Genomic DNA, 21,793 nt, shown 5'->3' on the forward strand with positions numbered 1-21,793 from the left:
TATCATCTGATCCGGCCCTTATATTATCCTCTTCCGTCCTCTGTTCCTGACTATAACCTGGAGATTCCCTATCATCAGACTCTCCCCTAAGAGAAGTCTGTGTCTGATCCACATGCTCCTCTGCAGCAATCGGCTTTCCCCCATCTCCTACTTTAAAAACTGCTCTACAACCTTTTTAATGTTTAGTGCCAGCAGTCCAGTTCCACTTTGGTTTAGGTGGAGCCCATCTCTCCTGTATAGGCTCCCCCCATCCCAAAAGTTTCCCCAGTTCCTAATGAATGTAAACCCCTCCTCTCTACACCATCGTCTCATCCATGCATTGAGACTCTGAAGCTCTGCCTGCCTACCTGGCCCTCCGCGTGGAACTGGGAGCATTTCTGAGAATGCCACCATGGAGGTCCTGGATTTCAGTCTCTTCTCTAGCAGCCTAAATCTGGCTTCCAGGACATCTCTCCTACCCTTTCTTATGTCATTGGTACCTACATGTACCATGAATACCGGCTCCTCCCCAGCACCACACATAAGTCTGTCTAGATGCCTCGAGAGATCCGCAAACTTCGCACCAGGCAGGCAAGTCACCATACGGTTCTCCTGGTCATCACAAACCCAGCTTCTGGACAACAGAAAGGAAAAGCATGCTATTTGCATATTCAGAGCCCCAGCGTAATACAAATGTATTATTAGTGACCACAGCATACTGCTTAATCTTGAATGCCCAGGTACTGATGTGCCCTTGACATTTCACTAATACATGTCAATTAAACATCATGATCCTTAACCAAACAAAAGCTATTAAAACGTCTGATGCATGAAATATACACGTTATGAAATGCAGACATGGGGCCTAATCTTACAAAATACTGTGCATCACCCTCCAATGGTACCTAATGCACAAACACCTTGCAGACTTGATTTTTATGATTTCCAGGACAAAAATGCATAGGACATGCAGACAGTTTGCAATGTAATGTGCTCTGATCATTGGATCAACTTCAGGAATAGGTAACAAGGCAAGGAAACATTTCTTTTTAAAGAAACCATTTAGATAAAACAATGTTGCACACATAAACACTTGCAAACTGAATGCTGCTACAGTATTCAGTCTTAATAAAAAGTGTACTTATTACTTCACATTTTTTAAATTACAACTATGGACACCCTCCAGTGGGGGAAGGACAGTGTGTCATAGGGTGAGTGACTGGGGAGGGCTAGGTGTCTGTTAGGGGAGTAGGGGTGTATCGCCCCAGATAAATGTGAGGGGAAGGTGCAGGGATCTAGGGACTGGGACTGGGACAGGGTGGGGATTTTCAATAAGGCCAGTCTGTGACTGGGGAAGGGGTAGGGGTCTCGGGGGAAGTGGGTGGATCCCCTCGCAGATTGGTGGGGAGGAGCAGGTATCTCGGGGGTTTGGATCAAAGCAGATTGGAGTGGAGGGGCGGGTATCTCGGGGGATGTGTGGATCCACGCAGATTGGGGGGAGGGGCAGGTATCTCGGGGTGTGTGTGGTTCCCCGCAGATTAGGGGGCAGGGTGCTCCAAAACGGGGAGGCGGATCCCCCTGGTAAGTACCGGGGGGAGGGGGGCGCAGGGTCGTCTCCCCTTCTCCGTCGCCTCTGCCGTGGCTCCCACTGCCCGGCGGCCCGCGGGGCTCGGCGAGGAGGCGGCGGCGCGGACGTCACTGTTCCCGGCCGCGCGTGTTTACGTGGAGCTGAAGATGGCGGCGCCGGTGGAGCAGCGACGGAGGCTCCTGTCGCTGTAGCGGGGCCGGCTGGCGGCGGCGGTAACGCGTCTGCTCTCTGCGCGCAGGGGCCATGGAGGACGAGGAGAGACAGAAGAAACTAGAGGCCGGGAAAGCCAAGGTAGGAGGAGAGACTGTGGCGGCGGGGAGAGGAGCAGGGTGGGGGAGCTGAGGGGAGGGGGAAGGACGGGGACGGGGGAAGCTGAGGGGAGGCCAAGGGGGGGACAGAGGAAGTTGGGGATGGGAGGGGGACGGAGAGGCTAAGGGGGGTACGAGGGAAGCTGGGGGTGGATGGGGACGGGGGAAGCTGAGGGGGAAGCTGTGGGGGGGGTTGTTGGGAGGAGAGGATGGGGGAAGCCATGGAGGGGAACCAAATTCTCTGTTGAGTAGCCTGGGGTGAGCGCACCCCAAAGTGTAGGAAGAACTCTTACTTTCACCGGTATCCAGTGTGCTGTGTCGCTGATAAAGGGGTGTGCAGTCATCATGTGGTTTTTGTAGGAGATGGGATACTCTCCTTTATAGCAGTGGCCTCCAGAGCAGGTTTTCTTCTAATCTGTATGATTGGCTCGTGACAGCTGTTGGTGGACGGCCATGACTGGCAAGTGCCACCGGTGCCAGTAGTTAAACATTGAAAGTTAATGGCATTTCTGTGAGTGAAACTCTTTGTGTGCTGCTGTCTTTTGTGAATGTGTATAGCTTTAATGGTCTGGATAAAACACTTTAAAGTCACTTCAGTTTAGCAAAAGGAGATTTGGTAGTGAGGAAAATGCAGTTTGCAACATACAGTTAACCTGATGCACAAACTGCTGTTCACATTTTAAAAAAAATGCAATGTAAACATTTATGGAGATAACTGTTTTTCATTTTGAAGGACATCTTGTCTTCAGTGAGCTATAATACTGCAAAGTAACCTTACAATGTAGTGTGTTTGATGCCTTATTTCCCAAACTATTTCCATAATCAGCTGTTTATTGATAATTTAAATGTATTTAAACAAATCACCTTTAGAATATATCTGTAAAAGAATACGTTGGCTCAACTATAATGACCTTATTCCTAGAGTAAGGGAAGCTCACAAATGATCAGTGAGAGAAGATTAAGGGTTATCCAACCCTTAGAATAAAACATAGTAAAAGCAAAATTTAGGTTTAGTAAACCATGGCTATTGGCCTTAATTTGTCCATCTAATTGGGCAATGTACCGCCAAATACTAGAATTCATAGAACATAAATTGTCAGTTCACATTGGAAAAGATAGTTTAGCAAGATCACATCATGTGTGCAGTTGGAGAACAAAGTAAATCTGTAACTACACGATAATGTCCATCTCTGTCTGTCTTGTAGAGGCTCTTCATTGAAATTGGGGTTGGAAATTCAGTTGTGCAAAGCTGAATAGGCTAAGATATGTTATCCAGAAAAGTGTTCAGTGCCTCTATTTGGTTGTTGTGACTTGTATCTTGTAAATATTATTTCTATTGGAGTAGCAACCAAAAGCCCCCAGCAGGAACAGTGTTCCATTATGCCTGGTACTGCCCTGAAGAATTTACAGTCTAAAAGGAAATTAATGAAGGGATAGGGCAAGACGACATGATGATGGCAAGTTGATGTTATATATGAGTGGGGTTTGAGAGTAGGGACAAGTAACGGGAGGCAGGGAGTAGAAGAAGAATGGGCAGGAGAGAGCCTGGGCAGCTGAGAGATTGAAGAGGTAAGAAAGGGTGAGATTCACTGGATCTTCACTCAATTGCAATACACCTAGGAGAAAGAGAAAAAATAAGTCTAGAATCCAAGTATCAAATTGAATGGATGATATTGTCAGGAGGCTCTGAAGCCCCTTAGGTCTACAAGTCCATTAGGATTCTACCCAGTTTTAATCCTTAAGATCTTTATCAAGTAGGTGAAATCCTGTACAACTAGATATTTCCCATAGATTTCCTTGCTATAAGCTATTTTAGCAATGTAATAGCATATTTTGCCAAATCTTAACATTGTGAAAATGGTTAACCTAAATGTGTAACTGGAGAAGTATCAGTGAGTAGTACTAAACTATCAGAAAAGGCCCTATCTTGCAATAAATGCTCCCCAATACAGAGTGTATGTAAATGTTATAGCCACCTTTCCATTGCTGAGGTATCAAAACAGTTTTATGGTTTTGTACTAGTTCTTCAGTGGGTATTGTATGCCAGCATTACGTTATAAGCAAACAAAGATGTTTTGGTATGGCATGGCAGTGTACACTGTAAATTTATGTATTAAACTGCTCTTTTTGAAACATAGGGGGAAAGTTTTTCAATGTAAAAATTAATAAAATTAGTCATTCTGCTTAAACTTATCAAGTAGTCATTTTGAACAACAATGAATAAAGAACAAGCACTGGCAAGTTATACTGATATTAGCTGCTAAACATGGATAACTTGTGCAATTCCATTTTCTCTCTCTAAAAAATTGTATTTGAGATTCCCAGCTCACAATGTGGACATTCAGCACTTTTTTAGACCATCATATGTAGAAATGAAGTATATTAGGGGGTGGGGAACAGCTAAGGAATTGCCAAATGTGTATCTTTCTTTTTGTAGCTTAATTTTTTTATTTAAAAATTGATGCTGTGCACACAGGAAAGAATTTGCTCTTGTAATAATAATTCAGTGAACATTTATTCTCTATTATTCATGCTGAACACTTTTGTAAGTACTCTTTCACAGGTGTTAAAATATCTTTCCACTTTAACCTCTTTGCTCTTTAAATCATCTTTACCTTACTCCATCTAAAAAGTGCCATATACTCTTATGGCAATACTAAAAATTTTAAATAAATGCAAGTCTATTTTTTACCATGTTCACATTTGTGTTTATACATAGCAATTGCAATTGAAACGTTTCTGCTGGTTTGAAAGATTTTCTATACATTTTTGGGAGAACAGTGGTAGACTCAATTAAATTATGAATCAGTAGAAACTTTTAAGTATAGCCACTGTGCCTATTTATAATTCTTTTAAAAAGTGCCATCAACCAGTAGACAATCTACTGTATTTGACAAGTTTCCCCCTTCTCTCCTTAGAAGAATTACCAGGTGTGCTGTGATACATAGCCTGCTGTATACCATGAATTTAGAGGGAAGCACGTTATGCACTTCAAATGCTAGGCTTTACAGGCTCTTGTTCTTGGTTGGTTCCCAGTAGACACTTGCACCTAGTAAATAAAGGCAGATTATTTATTAGGGCTGGCAGAAAAGAAGGGGTGCAAAGACTCTACACTGAAACCTAAGTGGTTTGTGTACAGAAGAAAGGTACAGAAAATTTCCAGGCTATTTCCCTAAGGGGCAATCATATAGGAAGTTACAAGGCTAATATCTCAGTCTTTGTCTAGTTCCAAAGGTTCTTCAAAGTTACCTTATTTGGGAGGGAAATCTTCTTAGCTGTTGGTTGCATAGGCTGCTGTTGGCTCTAACATTGATGCCTGTGGCATCTCCTAGTGCAGTGGTTCTCAAAATCATTTAATTGTGTCCCCTTCTTTGTGTCTATAGTACTTTACACTCCCAGCTTCCGAGCCAGCAGATCATGCTGTCCAGTCACTCATTTCTGAAGGCAGAGCAGAGGCTGCTGACTGGGTGCTGCCCTCTAAAGGCAGCGCAGCTGTCAGCACCAGCACAGAAGTATGGGTGGCATAGTATGGTATTGCCACCCTTACTTCTCTGCTGATGGTGGTGGCGGTGCTGCCTTCAGAAATTGGTGGCTGGAGAGCAGCAGCTGTGCCAGGCACCCAGCTCTGAATGTGCAAAGCTGCTTATGCCCCCCAGAATACATTCAGCACCCCTCTTGAGGGCACACCCTGTTTAAGAACCTCTATTCTAGTGTTTGCATTAGAGAAGCCCCTCGTGTTGCCTCCTTGCTGAATTTGTGAGCTGTAGCTTTTGTTTCTCTAGGCAACAGTCTACAAGGCCTCCTGGGATCTCTAGGTGATTCTTCTCACATCATATTCTCTGGCCCAGATCCCAGGAACACTGGACAAACTGCTCTTTCCTGCGTGCCGGGTCTGCCAGTTGCAATATTTACTACTCAGTGGCAGCCTGCATCTGCTGCCTCTTTGAGTTCTCCCTTTTTCAAATGTGCTCTTTCCCCAGCTCTAGGTGACTTTCTGCTGCTGGGTTCCTCTCTCCAGGTTCTATCTTTGGCCAGCTCTAAAGCAGCTGCGTATTTAGCCAGCTGCTCTCAATGATCCCTTACTCTCCCCACCCCTTTATTCTTTATCCACATGTTCCAGGGATTCCTCTTCGTTGTCTTGATCACGCTGGATCACACAGTATCATCTGTTTAGCTAGCTAGATATCTATTAGTCCTTGCCCCTACTGTGGTGAGTTGTTTCCAATCCTTTCCATCAAAATGATGGGATGCTAATAATTAACTGGGTGGGGAGAAGTGTTTCAGACAGTTTTTGTTGTAACTATCTAGTGTTTTGTTTTGAAATACATGTGTCAAGATTCCTTCCCCACTCTGAACGTTAGGGTACAAATGTGGGGACCTGCATGGACGCTTCTAAGCTTATTTACTAGCTTAGATCTGGTAACTCTGCCACCATACAGAAATTTTAGTGTCTGGAGCACTTCCTGTCCCCCCAAAACTCTCCCCTCCCTGGGTGGCCTTGAGGGACTTCACCAATTCCCTGGTGAACACAGATCCAACCCCCCTGGATCTTAAAACAAGGAAAAATCAATCAGGTTCTTGAAAGGAAAGGTAAAAATCATCTCTGTAAAATCAGGATGGAAAATACTTTACAGGGTAATCAAATTTGTATAGCCCAGAGGAACCCCCTCTAGCCTTAGGTTCAAAGTTACAGCAAGCAGAGGTAAAATCCTCTCAGCAAAAAAAGGACATGTACAGGTTGAGAAAACAAAAATAAGACTAATCCGCCTTGCCTGGCTATTACTTACAATTTTGAAACATGAGAGACTGATTCAGAAAGATTTGGAGAGCCTGGATGGACGTCTGGTCCCTCTGAGTCCCAAGAGCAAACAACAACCAAAACAAAGAGCACAAACAAAGACTTCCCTCCACCAAGATTTGAAAGTATCTTGTCCCCTTATTGGTCCTCTAGTCAGGTGTCAGCCAGGTTTACTGAGCTTCTTAACCCTTTACAGGTAAAAGAGGCATTAACCCTTAACTGTCTGTTTATGACAACATGTCAAGGACATCCAGAGTTTTGGATGGGTGCCTCTTATGTAGTTTTTAACATCTAATTCAAAATAAATGCACCCTTTTATGCTATGAATTCATAACCATCAAGACTTACTCTGACAATAATATTATAGTAACACTAATATTTTATTTCTGATAGGAAAATTCTAGTGCAGTTATTTAAAAAAAAAAATCCAACAACCCCCAAATACTCTGCAAAGAAATGTAATCTTTGCAATTACTCAACATCTGAACTAGTGGTTTACAATGTCAGGAAACCTCTCAATGGAATTATATCTTTCTACATGCAGGGGTAAGGACATGGAACATGAGGGTGGGAATGATTGAAAAGGGAACCAAAGACTGATGGAAAGGGAAGCCCAGCAGCTCCCTTCTGATGTGGGGTGGACTGTGCTTTTTTCTTATGGCATTTCCCTTGATTCCCTTCTGTGACTACTATTTAGATCTGTCCTCTCCTTGACTTCACTCCAGGAAGTTTAGTGTAACTTATACGTTCTTCTAGTCCTCTCTGGATGAAAGCTAAATGGGTAGTCCTCCTGTCAGTATGAAGTTTTGTAAAACTGTTCATCTTACATTAATGAAACTTTTTGGACATAAACTACCTCCCAGTGTGTTTGATCATGCTCTTGTCTTCTGTTACATTTAGGAGGAAGGATGAAGGGCAGTGGTGGCATAGTGGCTAGCTTGTTCAGTCATATTTATACTGAATTTTGCTTAGAAAATCTTTATTCCAGCTTTGGCTTTAATTCTGGATTCTCAGGGCTTTTTAAGTGCTGTCTATATCTTTTTTTTTTTTTGTATCCAGAATGCCCTCTATTCGTTGTAATGATTGTCAATGTCTTCTGTATATTCACAGTGCATACTTGTCCCTTGCTTGAAAGCATGTTGTCCATGGAGATATACTCCCTAAAGTGCCTGAAGCAGTTTGATTTATTTAGTACATGTTTAAACACAGAACAAGGAACTTGCATGTCTTTGATTTATACTAGGTAATAATCAGAGCAAGTATAATGGCAAAGGTTACAATGTTAGGTCCTTTGTTGTGGAGAGCTAATGCTGCTTAGCCATTTTTAGTCTGTAGGTCTGTCTGATGATGCCTTCAGAAATTTAACTGTACCAGAAAATATCTTCAACAGTTGGGTTTGTGAATATTTGTTTGTGCCTGTTTCTAGTGGCTGATCATGAAGGTGGAATGTATCCAGACAAATACACTGATGTTGCCTGGTAGCCTGAACTTTGTAGTTTTGTTTCCCTACAAATTAATGATGCACAAGATAAGTTTTACTTCTGTCATCTGATCTAATTGTGTTGAGAAATTATGATTTCTTAGAATGAAGTTACAGGTTGTTCCAGTTTCCAGTTTAAAAAAAAAAATCATTAACTTGACAGAAGCATGAAAGGATTTCATTCCACAATTCATCAGGTCAGTGTTTAAATGTAACATAAAGAATTTAGTCTGAAATTGTTTAACTAGGAAAGTTTACCTCTAATGAACAATCCTTTAAATATTATTTTCTCTTCAGGGTAACTGCTGAAACTTCTTGCAATTTTTGAGGATGTGGTGAGTAGCATCCTCTCTCTTTCTTAAAACTAAATTTTGTGTGTCATTGAAAAGCTGACCTTACTGATGTATCTTGTTTTGCTTTCAGGTGCAGATTGCTCATTTTGTTTCCAACTGCTTTCAGTCAGTTGAACAAAAACATTTTTGAAGCAGAATTATACAAACATTTTCTTGCCAGTGTGCATCTTGAATCAGTTTTTTAACACAAGAAATATTATGTAACAAAAGGCATTGCTTGTGGTAAGCATTATGTTACTGCTCTCACATTTCATGCTTTAAAAAACCAAAAACGCATGACGATAAGGAAGTGCTCAAGTCCTCTTAGCTAGAGTGAGAAGTTTACTGTGGGTTACCACTAAGTCTGGCATGGGTGTGTGTGTGAGAGAAACTGGAGAGGAGACTCCTGATAATGCACTGGAATAAGGTGGAGAAGGGAGTGGATGAGTATAGGCTTAACAGGACTGAGAAAAGCAAACTGCTCAGTAGATTGGTTGACTGGGACTCAGAGGGGAAGCTGTGAGGAAGCAGTGGAGGAATAGAATAGGGCTGGAGACAGTTCTCTTGAAGGGACCTGTTCCTGCTTCCTTTCTTTTCTGCCTCCAGATGACTCCTGGGCTCCCTTTTCTTGTGCTGCAGAATTTTCTTTTCGCTGGTCCATCAGAACTCCTGCTCTTTGTTCATCCTCTTCCTCAAATGGTTCCTGCCAGTACTTTCTCTTGTTCATCCCCAATCTAAATAGGTGGGAAGGTATGTAGAATTGAGTTCTGGATCATGTATGTGTTTTTTATGAATGTGTGGAGGTGGTAATTTACTTTGAATGGGGGTGTGTGAGAACAGACTTTGCCTAGAGAAGGAAATTGTAAATGTGTGAGGATTGACTGTTCCTTTGTGGGGATAACTTTTTTTTAATAGAAGATGGGGGAGAGAGGGAATATGGCATAGCTGAGGGTGAGGAGGAACAAAGGAGGTAGGGGAACAAAGAAATGAAATATACAGCAACACTTCTTTATTTAAAAAAAAATGAACATCTTTGATTTTTAGCATTAAAATTAACTATGTGTACATGTTTGAGACAAGACATGCAAATATGGTAATTGCTGCCAGGATGAAGTGCCAGCTTGACTGAGCGATCAGGAGGAGGAGAAGTGATCCATGAGATCTCTGCCTCAACATTCATGCTACTAAAAATTGAATAAATAAAAAACCCTGGAACTTCTGTGCTAAGCCATTATACATTTTTTATTAAAGCTTCACTGTTTCCTCCTTGGTACAGAATTGTTTCCACATAATGGTCTTCTTTCATTTTGGAAAGAGATTGTTTAACTTTCTTTATTTGATACTTCAGTGTGTGCTCCTTCAAGTGGCTTTCAGGCATGAATGGGTGTCCAAGAAAAATTGCAATTATGTTGAAGTCCTGGATTGCCACACTTCTCACTGGAATCCTTCTTCCCTCTCATAGTTGAATTATTTTTCCCCTTCTTACTGATGTACTTTGCTTTTTACTGCTGGGTTTCACAAGTCTCAGTGTTGCTTCATTATTTGTGGCTTGACTGTTTCTGGTGTTCCTGTACCTGCTGCCTTCAGTTCATCTCTACATTAACTTGTGACTCCTTAACTTACTTCCTTGGGTTTAGTGTTGCTGCAAGGCAGAAAGTTTCCTCTAATCTTAGAGGATTCAGCAATATACTATTTTTTGCCATGGCAGTCTGCTAGAAGTTGTTGTTAAAGGGATATAGGCTGTTATTGTAAGCCTCGTCAAAGACAGGCATTTCCAGATTTTATGCAGGTCATTTGAATAACCCTTTGTAGATGGTGCTAGTAATTTAAAATGTTAAATAACAATTTTTATTTTACAAGCTATAAGATAAAAACAATAGAGGTAAAGTTGTTTGTGAAACTTCCTTAGATGACTAAGCCCTGGTCTACACTACAAGTTTAGGTCAAATTTAGCAGCGTTGGATCGATTTAACCCTGCACCCATCCACACGACGAAACCATTTTTGTCGACTTAAAAGGGCTCTTAAATGATTTCTGTACTCCTCCCAAACGAGGGGATTAGCACTGGAATCGACCCTGCTCGGTCGAATTTTGGGTAGTGTATGCAATTCGACGGTATTGGCCTCCGGGAGCTATCCCAGAGTGCTCCATTGTGACTGCTCTGGACAGCACTCCTCAACTAAGATGCACTGGCCAGATAGACAGAAAAAGCCCTGCGAAGTTTTGCATTTAATTTCCTGTTTGGCCATCGTGGCAAGCTGATCAGCACACATGACTACAGAATCGCTAAAGAGCTCCAGCATGCACCGAACAGGAGGTACTGGATCTTATCGCTGTATGGGGAGATGAATCCGTGCTATCAGAACTCTGTTCCAAAAGACAAAATGCTGGAATATTTGAAAAAATCTCCAAGGGCATGAAGGACAGAGGCTGTAACAGGGACCCGTAGCAGTGCCGGGTGAAACTTAAGGAGCTCAGGCAAGCCTACCAGAGAGGCAAACGTCCGCTCTGGGTCAGAGCCCCAGACATGCCGCTTCTTTGATGACCTGCATGCCATTCTAGAGGGTGCCCTTACAACTACCCCACCCCTGTGCATGGACTCCATCAATGGATTTTCACGCAACAGGGATGCAGATTTTGGCGACGAGGAAGATGTCGCATAGCAAGCAAGCAGAGAAACCATTTTCCCCGACAGCCAGGAACTGCTTTTCACCCTGGATCTAGTACCCTCCCAAGGTGGGCTCCCGGACGGCGGAGAAGGGACCTCTGGTGAGCGTACCTTTGTAAATACAATACATGGTTTAAAAGCAAGCGTGTTTAATGATTGATTTGTCCTGAAGACTTGGGATGCATTGGCGGCCAGTACAACTACTGGAAAAGTCTGTTAATGTGTGTGGGGATGGAGCAGAAATCCTCCAGGGACATCTCAGTGAAGCTCTCCTGGATGTACTCCCAGGGTCACCTGTTTGAAATAGGGGAATCTTATTAAGGGGACATTCAGAGGTGGCCGTTCCTGCTGGGCTGTTTGCCTATGGCTTAACAGAAATCATCCCCGCTGCTAGCCACGCGGTGAGGGGAGGGGAGGGGTGAAGTGATTATCCCAGAGAATTGGGTGTGGGTTGGGGGGGGTTAGCTGGGTTTGTGCTGCACGTTAACCCCAAAACTGCAGCCCCTTCTTTTAAATGGCCAACCCAATGGGTGCTTGGTATGGGAAATGAGGGAGCTGCTGTTTGAAACCATCCCCACTTGTTATGAAGGTTAAAGAAGCCAAAAGACTGTGGCTTACTATGTCTGCCTGCAAGCCGAATTCTGTTGCCTGCCGGTGCTGCGTATGTGATTTCTCACACCAAACGTTAGGCCCTCAACATAAGAAGCAAAATGCGACCTTATAAAAAAAGCACATGTGCTATGTAATGTTAACAGCTTGGTTCACCATGAAAGAGTCTACCCATTGTTCTCGAAAATGTCTTTTTAAATACTACTCTCCCTTTTTTTTTCTTCCCACAGCTGCAAATGTTTCACTGCTCCCCATATCATCTCTGTCCTAGAGGCTAGCGAAGATTAGAAGGTGAAAAAAACGCACTCGCGACGAAATGTTCTCTGAGCTCATGCAGTCCTCCCGCACTGAAAGCCCAGCAGAATGCCTGGAGGCAGATACTGTCCGAGTGCAGGAAAGCACAGAATGAACGTGAGGACAGGTGATGGGAGCGAGAGGAGCGATGGTGGGATCAAGATGATCGGTGGCATCAGCGTGATGAGAGGAGGCAGGAAGCAATGCTCAGGCTACTGGAGGATCAAATTGATATTCTCTGGCGTATTGTTGAGGTGCAGGAAAGGCAGCAGGAGCACAGACTGCTGCTGCAGCCCCTGTGTAACCATCGGCCCTCCTTCCCAAGTTCCATAGCTTCCTCACTCAGACACCCAAGTATGTGGTGGGGGTGCCTCTGGCCACCCAATCACTCCCCTTCAGAGGACTTCCCAAACAACAGAAAGCTGGCATTCAATAAGTTTTGAAGTGCAGTTTGGCCTTGGCCTTCCCTCCTCCCTTCCTCTGCCACCCCACCTGGTGCTTCCCTCCTCCCCCTACTCCTCCTGGGCCACCTTGGCAGTTATCCCCCCATTTGTGTGATGAATTAATAAAGAATGCATGAATTGAAACAATGACTTTATTGCCTCTACAAGCAGAAATCAAAGGGGGGTGGGGAGGACGGCTGGCTAACAGGGAAGTAGAGTGAACTAAGAGGGTAGGTTTTCATCAAGGAGAAACAAACAGAACTTTCACACCGTAGCCTGGCCAGTGATGAAACTGGTTTTCAAATCTTCTCTGATGTGCAGCGCACCCTGCTGTGCTCTTCTAACTGCCCTGGTGTCCGGGTGCGTGTAATCAGCAGCCAGGCGATTTGCCAACCTCCCACTGCGCCATAAATGTTTCCCCCTTATTCTCACAGATATTGTGGAGCACACAGCAAGCAGTAATAACGATGGGGATATTGGTTTCGCTGAGGTCTAACCGAGTCAGTAAACTGCCAGCACGCTTTTAAACATCCAAAGGCACATTCTACCACCATTTTGCACTTGCTCAGCCTATAGTTGAATAGCTCCTTACTACTGTCCAGGGTGCCTGTATATGGATTCATAGCCATGGCATTAAGGGGTAGGCTGGGTCCCCAAGGATAACTATAGGCATTTCAACATCCCCAACATTTATTTTCTGGTCTGGAAAGTAATTCCCTTGCTGCAGCCATTCAGACAGACAAGAATTCCTAAAGATGCAAGCATCATGTACCTTTCCCAGCCATCCCACATTGATGTTGGTGAAATGTCCCTTATGATCCACCCGTGCTTGCAGCACCATTGAAACATACCCCTTTCAGTTTAAGTACTGGCTGCCTTGGTGCTCTGGTCCCAAGATAGGGATATGCTTTCTGTCTACTGGCCCACCACAGTTAGGGAACCCCATTGCAGCAAAACCATCCCTTATGGCTTGCACATTTCCCAGAGTCACTACCCTTGATAGCAGCTCAGTGATCACATTGGCTACTTCGATCACAGCAGCCCCCATAGTAGATTTGCCCACTCCAAATTGATTCCCGACTGACCGGTAGCTGTCTTGCTTGTGAAGAGTGAGGGCCGTTCTCATCTTGTTATTCTTGCACTTCAGGGTAGGGGAAAGCAAGTCACGAAGTTCCGTGAAAGGGCCCTTAACGCGTGCAAAAGTTTTGCAGTCACTGGGAATCATCCCAGACCCACAACACTATGCAGTCTGAGCTTGTTTTCCGGGCCCAGAATCAGAGTTCTATGGCAGGAACCTGCCCCATTAGCACCATGATGTCCAAATTGCCAGGGCCTGTACTTTGAGAGAACTGTCTCCATGTCCTCATCACTCTTGTCACCATGCTGCCGTCGCCTCCTCGCCTGCTTTTGAAGTTTCCGGTGCTGCATATACTGCAGGATAATGAGTGTGGTGTTTACAGTGCTTATAACTGCCGCGGTGATCTGAGCGGGCTCCATGCTTGCTGTGGTATGGTGTCTGCGGAAAAAAGGCGCAAAACAATTGTTTGCCATTGCTCTCACAGAGGTAGGCGCGACTCATGACATGGCTTACAGAGTTGGCTTACAGGGAATTAAAATCAATGAAGGGAGTGGGTTTGCATCAAGGAGAGACACACAAAACTGTCACACCGAAGCCTGGCCAGTCATGAAACTGGTTTTCAAAGCTTCTGTGATGCGCCGCATGCCTTGTTATACTGTTCTAATCTAATCACAAACAGCTTAGTCAACAGACAGTGCCAGCGAGCTTTTAAACATCCAAAGGCACATTCTACAACCATTCTGCACTTGTTCAGCCTATCGTTGAACTGCTCCTTACTACTGTCCAGGCTTCATGAGCCATGGGAGCAAGGGGTAGGCTGGGGTAGATGCGACCGTGTGGTGCTGCTGGCTGGAAGAGCAGCCTGAGGCAGAAGCCTCCAGCTGGAATGATATTCCAGGCAGGACTGAATCTCCATTAGATGAAATTTAAAGAAGAGAATGACCTGGAGTCATTCCCATTTTTGTCTAGGTACCCCTGACCGACCTTACCGAGGTCGGCCAGGAGCACCCACAATACGATGACGACAACGGTTAACAGTAGTATTGCGCTGTCTGCCGCTGGCAAGGCAAGGAGATGCTGCTGTGTAGCACTGCAGTACTGCATCTACCAGCAGCACCCAGGAGATGTACGGTGACCGTTGAGCAGGCTCCATGCTTGCCTGGGTATGTCGTCTGCATGGGTAACCCAGGAAAAAAGGCGAGAAACAATTGTTTGCTGTTGCTTTCATGGAGGGAAAGAGGGAGGGGGGCCTGATGACATGTACCCAGAACCACCTGCGACAATGTTGTTGCCTCATCAGGCATTGGGAGTTCAATCCAGAATTCCAGTGGGCGGTGAAGATTGCAGGAACTGTGGGATAGCTACCCACAGTGCAACACTCCTAAAGTCCATGCTAGCCTCGGTACTGTGGATGCACTCCACCGACCTAATGTGCTTAGTGGGCGGGATACACAATCTACTGTATAAAATCGGTTTCTAAGATCGACATCTATAAAATTGATCTAATTTTGTAGTGAAGACATACGCTAAGACTATCATCTGGGAGATGACATTAATTTTGTTACGTTCTCATAAAAATTACAAACTGCGTACAATAGCGTGTTCCTCCCAATTGGGAACATTTCTTTTGTGAATAAGGGGGAAAAAAAATTAAAGATGGTCTCCCATGATTCCAAAAAAAGGGCAAAAATAAGCCAACAAATTGTCCTTAGAAGCATTCCAAAAGTAATAAATGTAGACATTTAAAAATGCAACTTTTATCTCTTTACTATTTTTCAAACCATAAAGGAGAGATTTACAGGGAAGGATATAGATGGAAAATTACTTTGGAGAAATCCAGGAGACATGAGTTTGACAAATCAAGTGAAGAGGCACTTGTTATAACTGCCTTTTCTTCCTTCTCCAGTCTGTTCTCAAACTACCTGTTTTTTTCAGTGATCTTGTGATGATGGGGCTGTAGCGACCATCTATATTTACAATAGCATAGCTTTCCATTGCAGATATCTTTATATTGTCACACAATTTCCAATTTACTTGTACAGATAGAAATATTTTGAACTTTCAAATTAGTGTGAATAAATATAAATTCTGTACAAAAATTCTCACTTAATAGAAGAATTGTACAGTGTTTTCAATAAAGTGCATCCAGTATTTTAGGGAAAGTAGTGCTTGACAGTTTGAGGATAGGTCACACGAGAAATACAAAATATAGTTGTTGGTTGTTTTTTTTACAGGCAACATTATCTATCAAAAATTTACTCTTAAATGCCTGTACAGAGATCTATTGCTGCAGAATGGTACCTGAGATCCAACAGTAATCAATAGTTGGAAAAATTGCAATTTGAGAAATAATGTAAACCTGTAAGGAAAATAAGAGGACAGTGAAAAAGAGAAAATCAGAAAAAGTCTGTTGAAGTGGTTCCAACATCAGTTATCAGTATCCTTTCAACTCCAAATTGTGTTACTAATATATAATTGTTAGAAACCTTGAACTAATGAAGGGAGCAACTATCATAAACTCTTTTCCCATCTCCCTGCTTGATCCTCTGCTGTAGTCTGATCGTTAATGGACAGCCAGAGGTCACAGTCTGTTTTCACTGATCTGTCTTTAATATTCATCAAGGAATTCTCATAACTGGGATTGGCTAATGGGGCACTTTGTTATTGCAGAGAGATGCTGCAAAAGGAACAACTTTAAAATAAACACTATCCTTTGACCAGATTTGATGGTTTACTACATACAAAGCCAAAGCGCATAAGAGAGCAGCAGCCCTCAACTGTTGTCTATGGGGCATTTGCTGGTGGTTTTTCAGAGAACTGCCCTGTCTCATGGTGCTGATTTCTAGCCTCTGGAAGAGGCTGTGTACCTGTACGTTATAAAGATGTTGGCCATGTGTAAAAGCATGTAAAAACAAAGACTAATTGTCTCCATTAGGAACTACTGCTACAGGCAAGGGAGAAAGAAAATAAGAGGGTATCCTCAAGGACTACAGCCAACAGCAATACTGGAACTGCCAGTAGACTGAAGGGGTCATTTGACTAGGGAGCAGGGAATGAGATAGCAAGCTCAAGAGAGCAGGGGGAGAGAAGAACTAGGCTATCTATCTGTAGGAGAAGGGGAGGATCAGTCACAAGGGAAGCATGTGCAGGGACAGAGGGAAGGAGCAGGTGCTTGAGAAGGAAGAACAGAATAGATGTAAGGAGAGAATAAACAGCAAAGAGTGATGTCGCAAGTAGCAAATGATATGAATAAAACTTCTGTAAATAACTTAAGTAATGAGTCATGGTGATTTGATCTATTTGAAGGGAGCAGGGTTAATACTCTATGTAATTTCACTAATCTGCAGTTTTGTGCATACAGCACTTCAGAATGCATCACTTACGGTATTGCTAGCTCATGATTTTATCATGACTTGTCATATTTGTTGTGTTTTCCTTAAAACCCCAACTCCTAGAGTCAATTACATGAGAATCTCAGCTTTCATTTTTTAAAAACGAGTACATTTCTAGTCTTCGTAGTTGCAAAGCAAATCTTGAAAACATGAAGCAACTTCCTTAAAGGCTCAGCAACCAGAGCCAAAACATTCCCCAAAGATTTGTTGTTTTTAAAAATCTTGTGATTTTGCAGTTTCTGCCTCATGATTTTTTAATACTTGGTGTTGGCAATATTGAGCATGTTAGTTTGAGATTTTAAAATATTTTTGATATAGTGTGGATTATGAGGGAAATGATCAGACAGAGTTACAGTAGACCCTGCTGCTCATTAAACCAAACTAGTATTTTGTTTTTAATTTCTTTCGCTAGGTTATAAACTAGCAAGAAAGACAAAAGCACTTCACTCAGCCCTGGTTTAGTTTTTCCATGAGCTGATTATCCTGCATCGTGTGTTCCTCCTTAATTGTGCCTCCTGAGTCTGACTATATAGCAACAAGGGAAAAGCACATGATCATTCTCCCAGGACAATGTATTTGTTACTCTCCAAAGTAAAGAATAGACACAGTCTTTTAGATTATGTGGAATTTCTCTGGAAGAGATGTACTGCTTAGATAGATAACAGATTCCAGAACAAAGGGGAAAGCCTTTCTTTCTGAGGTCAGTTTCAGTAGGATGCATTATGTAGCTAGGGTTTTAAGAATATTTTATATTGTGTACAGAGATCATTCATCTACTAAAACTGTGTGAGGAACTATTTTTTCCGATATTTTCTTCAACAGCTGCAATATATTCCAGGATTTAAATTTCCTATACTGGGGAGGGGAAAGACTTACTACACTGGAATTTCCTTAGCAACTTCCATTAACCCACTCTTCTAAGTCAGAGATTCACCAGGACAGCCAAACTTATCTGCCTCCAGCACTTATTAAAGTATCCTTTTGACTGTTAAATTGAGTACTTCAAGCCCTGATACATCATCTCCTTGGAACTTCCATTATAATTCTGTAACATTTTATCCATACAAGATATTGGTCATTGATAATTACACATCAACAAAGAGAGAGATACAGAGACTCTCCCACAGAATTAATAAATGATAGACAAATTCCCCAAATTCTTGCACATTTCATCATATTATGACAATAACATATCTTCTACTACTGATGCCATGAAATCTAAAAAATAAAACATAAAAAAATTAAAATTTTAATTTTAAACGAATTCTGATTCGTTTTTCAGAATTTTCGTTTTGTAGGAAATTTCACAATGTATTTTATTCCAATTTGAAACAAAAGTAAATGTTAAAATTTCATGCAAAATGAAAATTCTGCATTTCAACCAACTCTGGATCTAAGTTGGACACTGAAAAATTGAGGCCATTCAGTAACTTTATGAAAGATGTGTCTAAATCCCTCTGTCTATTTGACTATCTCAGGGCTTGTCTACATCAGAAAGTTGCAGCGCTGGTGAGGGAGTTACAGCGCTGCAACTTTGAAGGTGTACACATCTGCAGGGCATCACCAGCGCTGCAACTCCCTGTTTGCAGCGCTGGCCGTACTCCCGTTTTGTCTGGGGTGTAGAGGATCCAGCGCTGGTGATCCAGCGCTGGTAATCCAATGTAGACACTTACCAGCGCTTTTCTTGACCTCCGTGGAACGAGGAAGCCTCTGGTAATCAAGCTGGTCTCCTTTCCCGGTTTGCTCTCTCGTTCCCGGAACCCCGAGCAAGCAGGTCTCCTTCCCTGCGGTTTGCAGGGTGGCTCCGGGAACGCGAGAGCAAACCGCGGCGAAGCTGGTCTCCTTTCCCGGTTTGCTCTCTCGTTCCCCGAACCGCCGAGCAAGCGGTTCTCCTTCCCTGCGGTTTGCAGGGTGGCTCCGGGAACGCGAGAGCAAACCGCGGCGAAGCTGGTCTCCTTTCCCGGTTTGCTCTCTCGTTCCCGGAGCCACCCTGCAAACCGCAGGGAAGGAGACCTGCTTGCTCGGGGTTCCGGGAACGAGAGAGCAAACCGCGGCGAAGCTGGTCTCCTTCCCCGGCTTGCTCTCTCGTTCCCGGAACCCCGAGCAAGCAGGTCTCCTTCCCTGCGGTTTGCAGGGTGGCTCCGGGAACGCGAGAGCAAGCCGCGGCGAAGCTGGTCTCCTTTCCCGGTTTGCTCTCTCGTTCCCGGAACCCCCCTTGAAGCCGCCCAACAGCGCTGCAGTGTGGCCACATCTAACACCACTTGCAGCGCTGGTTGCTGTAAGTGTGGCCACTCTGCAGCGCTGGCCCTATACAGCTGTACTAATACAGCTGTAACAACCAGCGCTGCAAAATTTTAGATGTAGACATGGCCTCAGCCATAGTCTTTCTTTGTGAAATGATTGTCCTTTAGTATAACTGGGCAGAAATTAACAAATCACTTTTACTGACCATCACAGACTGATTGTGTGGTAACGACTTTCTTTCACTGCTTATCTGAACTGGAGTCAAGTAGTGACTTAGGTCTTGCCTGCACTGGGATGTCGACAAAACTTTTATCTTTCATGGGTACTTATAAAAGCCCCCCCCGCGCGCGAAAGACAAAAGTTTTGCCGACGCAAGAGGCAGTGTGAATGGGGCTTTGTTGGTAGGAGCGCTCTTCTGCTGACATAGCAACTACCACTCATGGGGCTGGAAGTATTTTGTCTGCAGAAGTGTCGACAAAATAGCGATAGAGAGCGTTCACACGTAATGATTTTTAGCGACAAGGCTGTGTCGACACAGCCTTGTCGCTAAAAGCTGCATAGTGTAAACAAGTCCTTTGAGCTGAAAAGCTCTATATCCAATTGTCAATCACTTAAAATATCCAGATCTATAGTAATTTGTTTTTAAATGTATGTCACTCATTGACTGGGGAGACTGGCAATCCTGTATTGGTTATTAACAATGTCCATATTTAGATATATTGCATATAACTCTTCTCTGGTTTGTTGGTTCTGTGATGGATGACTTTCTATTGCAGATTTCTCAGTTCATTTTCAAAATATCAAAAATGAACAGTTATCCAGGACTTATTTGCATGTCTGCCATATAATTTTCAAGTTATCTGTGGCTCTCAACATATTTTTAGTCTATCCAACTTTTGCTTTAGTAAATGTCTGTGAAGTAAGTAAGTTTTTCTTAAAAGGACATTGTGCAGGCTGAAAAACCCAGAATATATTCTACTGTAAATTATTTTAATTGCTAATTTGCCATTAAAAATTTTTTTTAGTTCAGTCTGTTTTCTTACATTAGAAATAAAAATGTATCAAATGTACAAGATAAATAAATACATCAGAGTCAAGTCACTATAAGTAGGTGGTAGATAAATAAATAATTTAGTTAACCTAATAAAACATTTCATTTTTTATTTAAGTAACAGCTGGATATTGAAAATTTCTCCTCCAGAATATTTAGTAGCAGGATCCTTGAAATTGCCCTTAAAAACTTGCCTACTAAAGAGGATGCCAGGACCTGTACATCAGTAAACAAAGATCAAAGTTGTAGTTTCAGTTCAGGCCTACCATTCTTGGGAGTGTCCCTTTAAATCAGTCAGTCTGTGTGCAAAGATTATGACATTGGAAGTTATTTATTACAATAATTAAAGCAGTTTAACCTACTGGACTCAAATGTTTTCTTATGTATGTATGAAGTTTTGGCTGTATGTGATCCCTTTCTCAGAATAGCACCCCCCCCCCACCGTCCCCAATGTAGGCAAGGCCTGACCCTCAGGACTGCCTTCCTGTGGCTTTTATCTTAGCCAAGAGAGTTACTGAGATTGAAGCACTAATACCACATCTTCCTAAGACTGTCTTCTACGGGGATGTGGGCAGTGCTGAGACCCCAACCTCAGTTTCATACCAAAGTGGTGTCCAATTTTCATATAAACCAAACTATCAAATTCTCTGTATTCTTCCCCAAACCTCACTTAGATTCAGTGGAAACTAACCTCCATTCTTTATCTTCAGAGTCCTTCTTTATTATTTAGAAAAGGCAAAGCCATTCAGAAAATCACCCTGTTTATATGTGGCATTAAGGAGAACTGACTGGTCAGGCTATCTCTTCCCAGAGATTATCCAACTGCACTACAAATGTTATCAACTAGCAGATGTACCCCTTCCCTCTGTAGCAGGGCCTATTCAGCTAGAGTCCAGGCAATCTCTTCAACATGTCTAAAAATATTCCTATATCAGAGATCTGCAGGGCAGCCGTACAGGCTGAGCTCTAAATCTTTACCAAACATTGCATCCTGGACTTTATAGCTAGATCAGATGCCAAATTTGGGAAGAGTATTTCTTATTTAGCTAGCTGAACTTCTCAGACCCTCCTATTAATGTCGGAACTACTAGCTAGTCACCATAAATGGATTCACCCAGATAAAGACTTGAAGAAGAAAGGTTACTTACCTTCCAGTTATCATTGTTTTGATCTTATGGATCCCATGATCCATTCCTTTGGAATCAGTCTCTCCTGGAATTCTGGATTAGTGAGGGAACTGAGAAGGGGTTGGGGCTGCTCTGCCCTATTTGCCGTTGAGTGGGAGTGGGAGTACACTACTGATGAAAAGATTCCATTTGTGTGTAGGATCCATACAGACAAAACATCTTAAAAAGAAAATAACAACCCCCTCCCTCCACAGAAAACTTACAATAAAGTAACTATTCTTTTTTATAACCTCTTTTGAATACTATCTTAATTCTGGTTTAGTATCAATGAAGAGAACAATTTGTTCTTTCACACTGTGAGCCAAATGTTTTTTAAAAAATCACTTAATTGCTCACTCTGAA

At 42.9% G+C, this 21,793-nt stretch overlaps 1 protein-coding gene and 1 long non-coding RNA gene across 4 annotated transcripts in view; both read left to right on the forward strand.

Moving 5' to 3' along the window:
• The first annotated feature begins 1,660 nt into the window (after window positions 1-1,660).
• AKAP9 (A-kinase anchoring protein 9) overlaps window positions 1,661-21,793 on the forward strand; it is a 204,250-nt gene continuing 184,117 nt past the window's right edge. For all 3 annotated transcript variants that reach the window (XM_030550534.1, XM_030550535.1, XM_030550536.1), the window contains exon 1: window positions 1,661-1,858. In XM_030550534.1, coding sequence (XP_030406394.1) covers window positions 1,811-1,858 — 48 coding nt within the window. In that variant the 5' untranslated portion in view covers window positions 1,661-1,810. The remainder of the gene's footprint in view (window positions 1,859-21,793) is intronic.
• On the forward strand, window positions 10,842-12,057 carry LOC115645637. Its single transcript, XR_003998792.1, has 2 exons — window positions 10,842-11,254; window positions 11,993-12,057. It is a non-coding gene; the product is annotated as an uncharacterized LOC115645637 (long non-coding RNA).

This window comes from Gopherus evgoodei, chromosome 2 (assembly GCF_007399415.2).
Source record: "Gopherus evgoodei ecotype Sinaloan lineage chromosome 2, rGopEvg1_v1.p, whole genome shotgun sequence".
Classification (NCBI taxonomy): domain Eukaryota; kingdom Metazoa; phylum Chordata; order Testudines; family Testudinidae; genus Gopherus; species Gopherus evgoodei.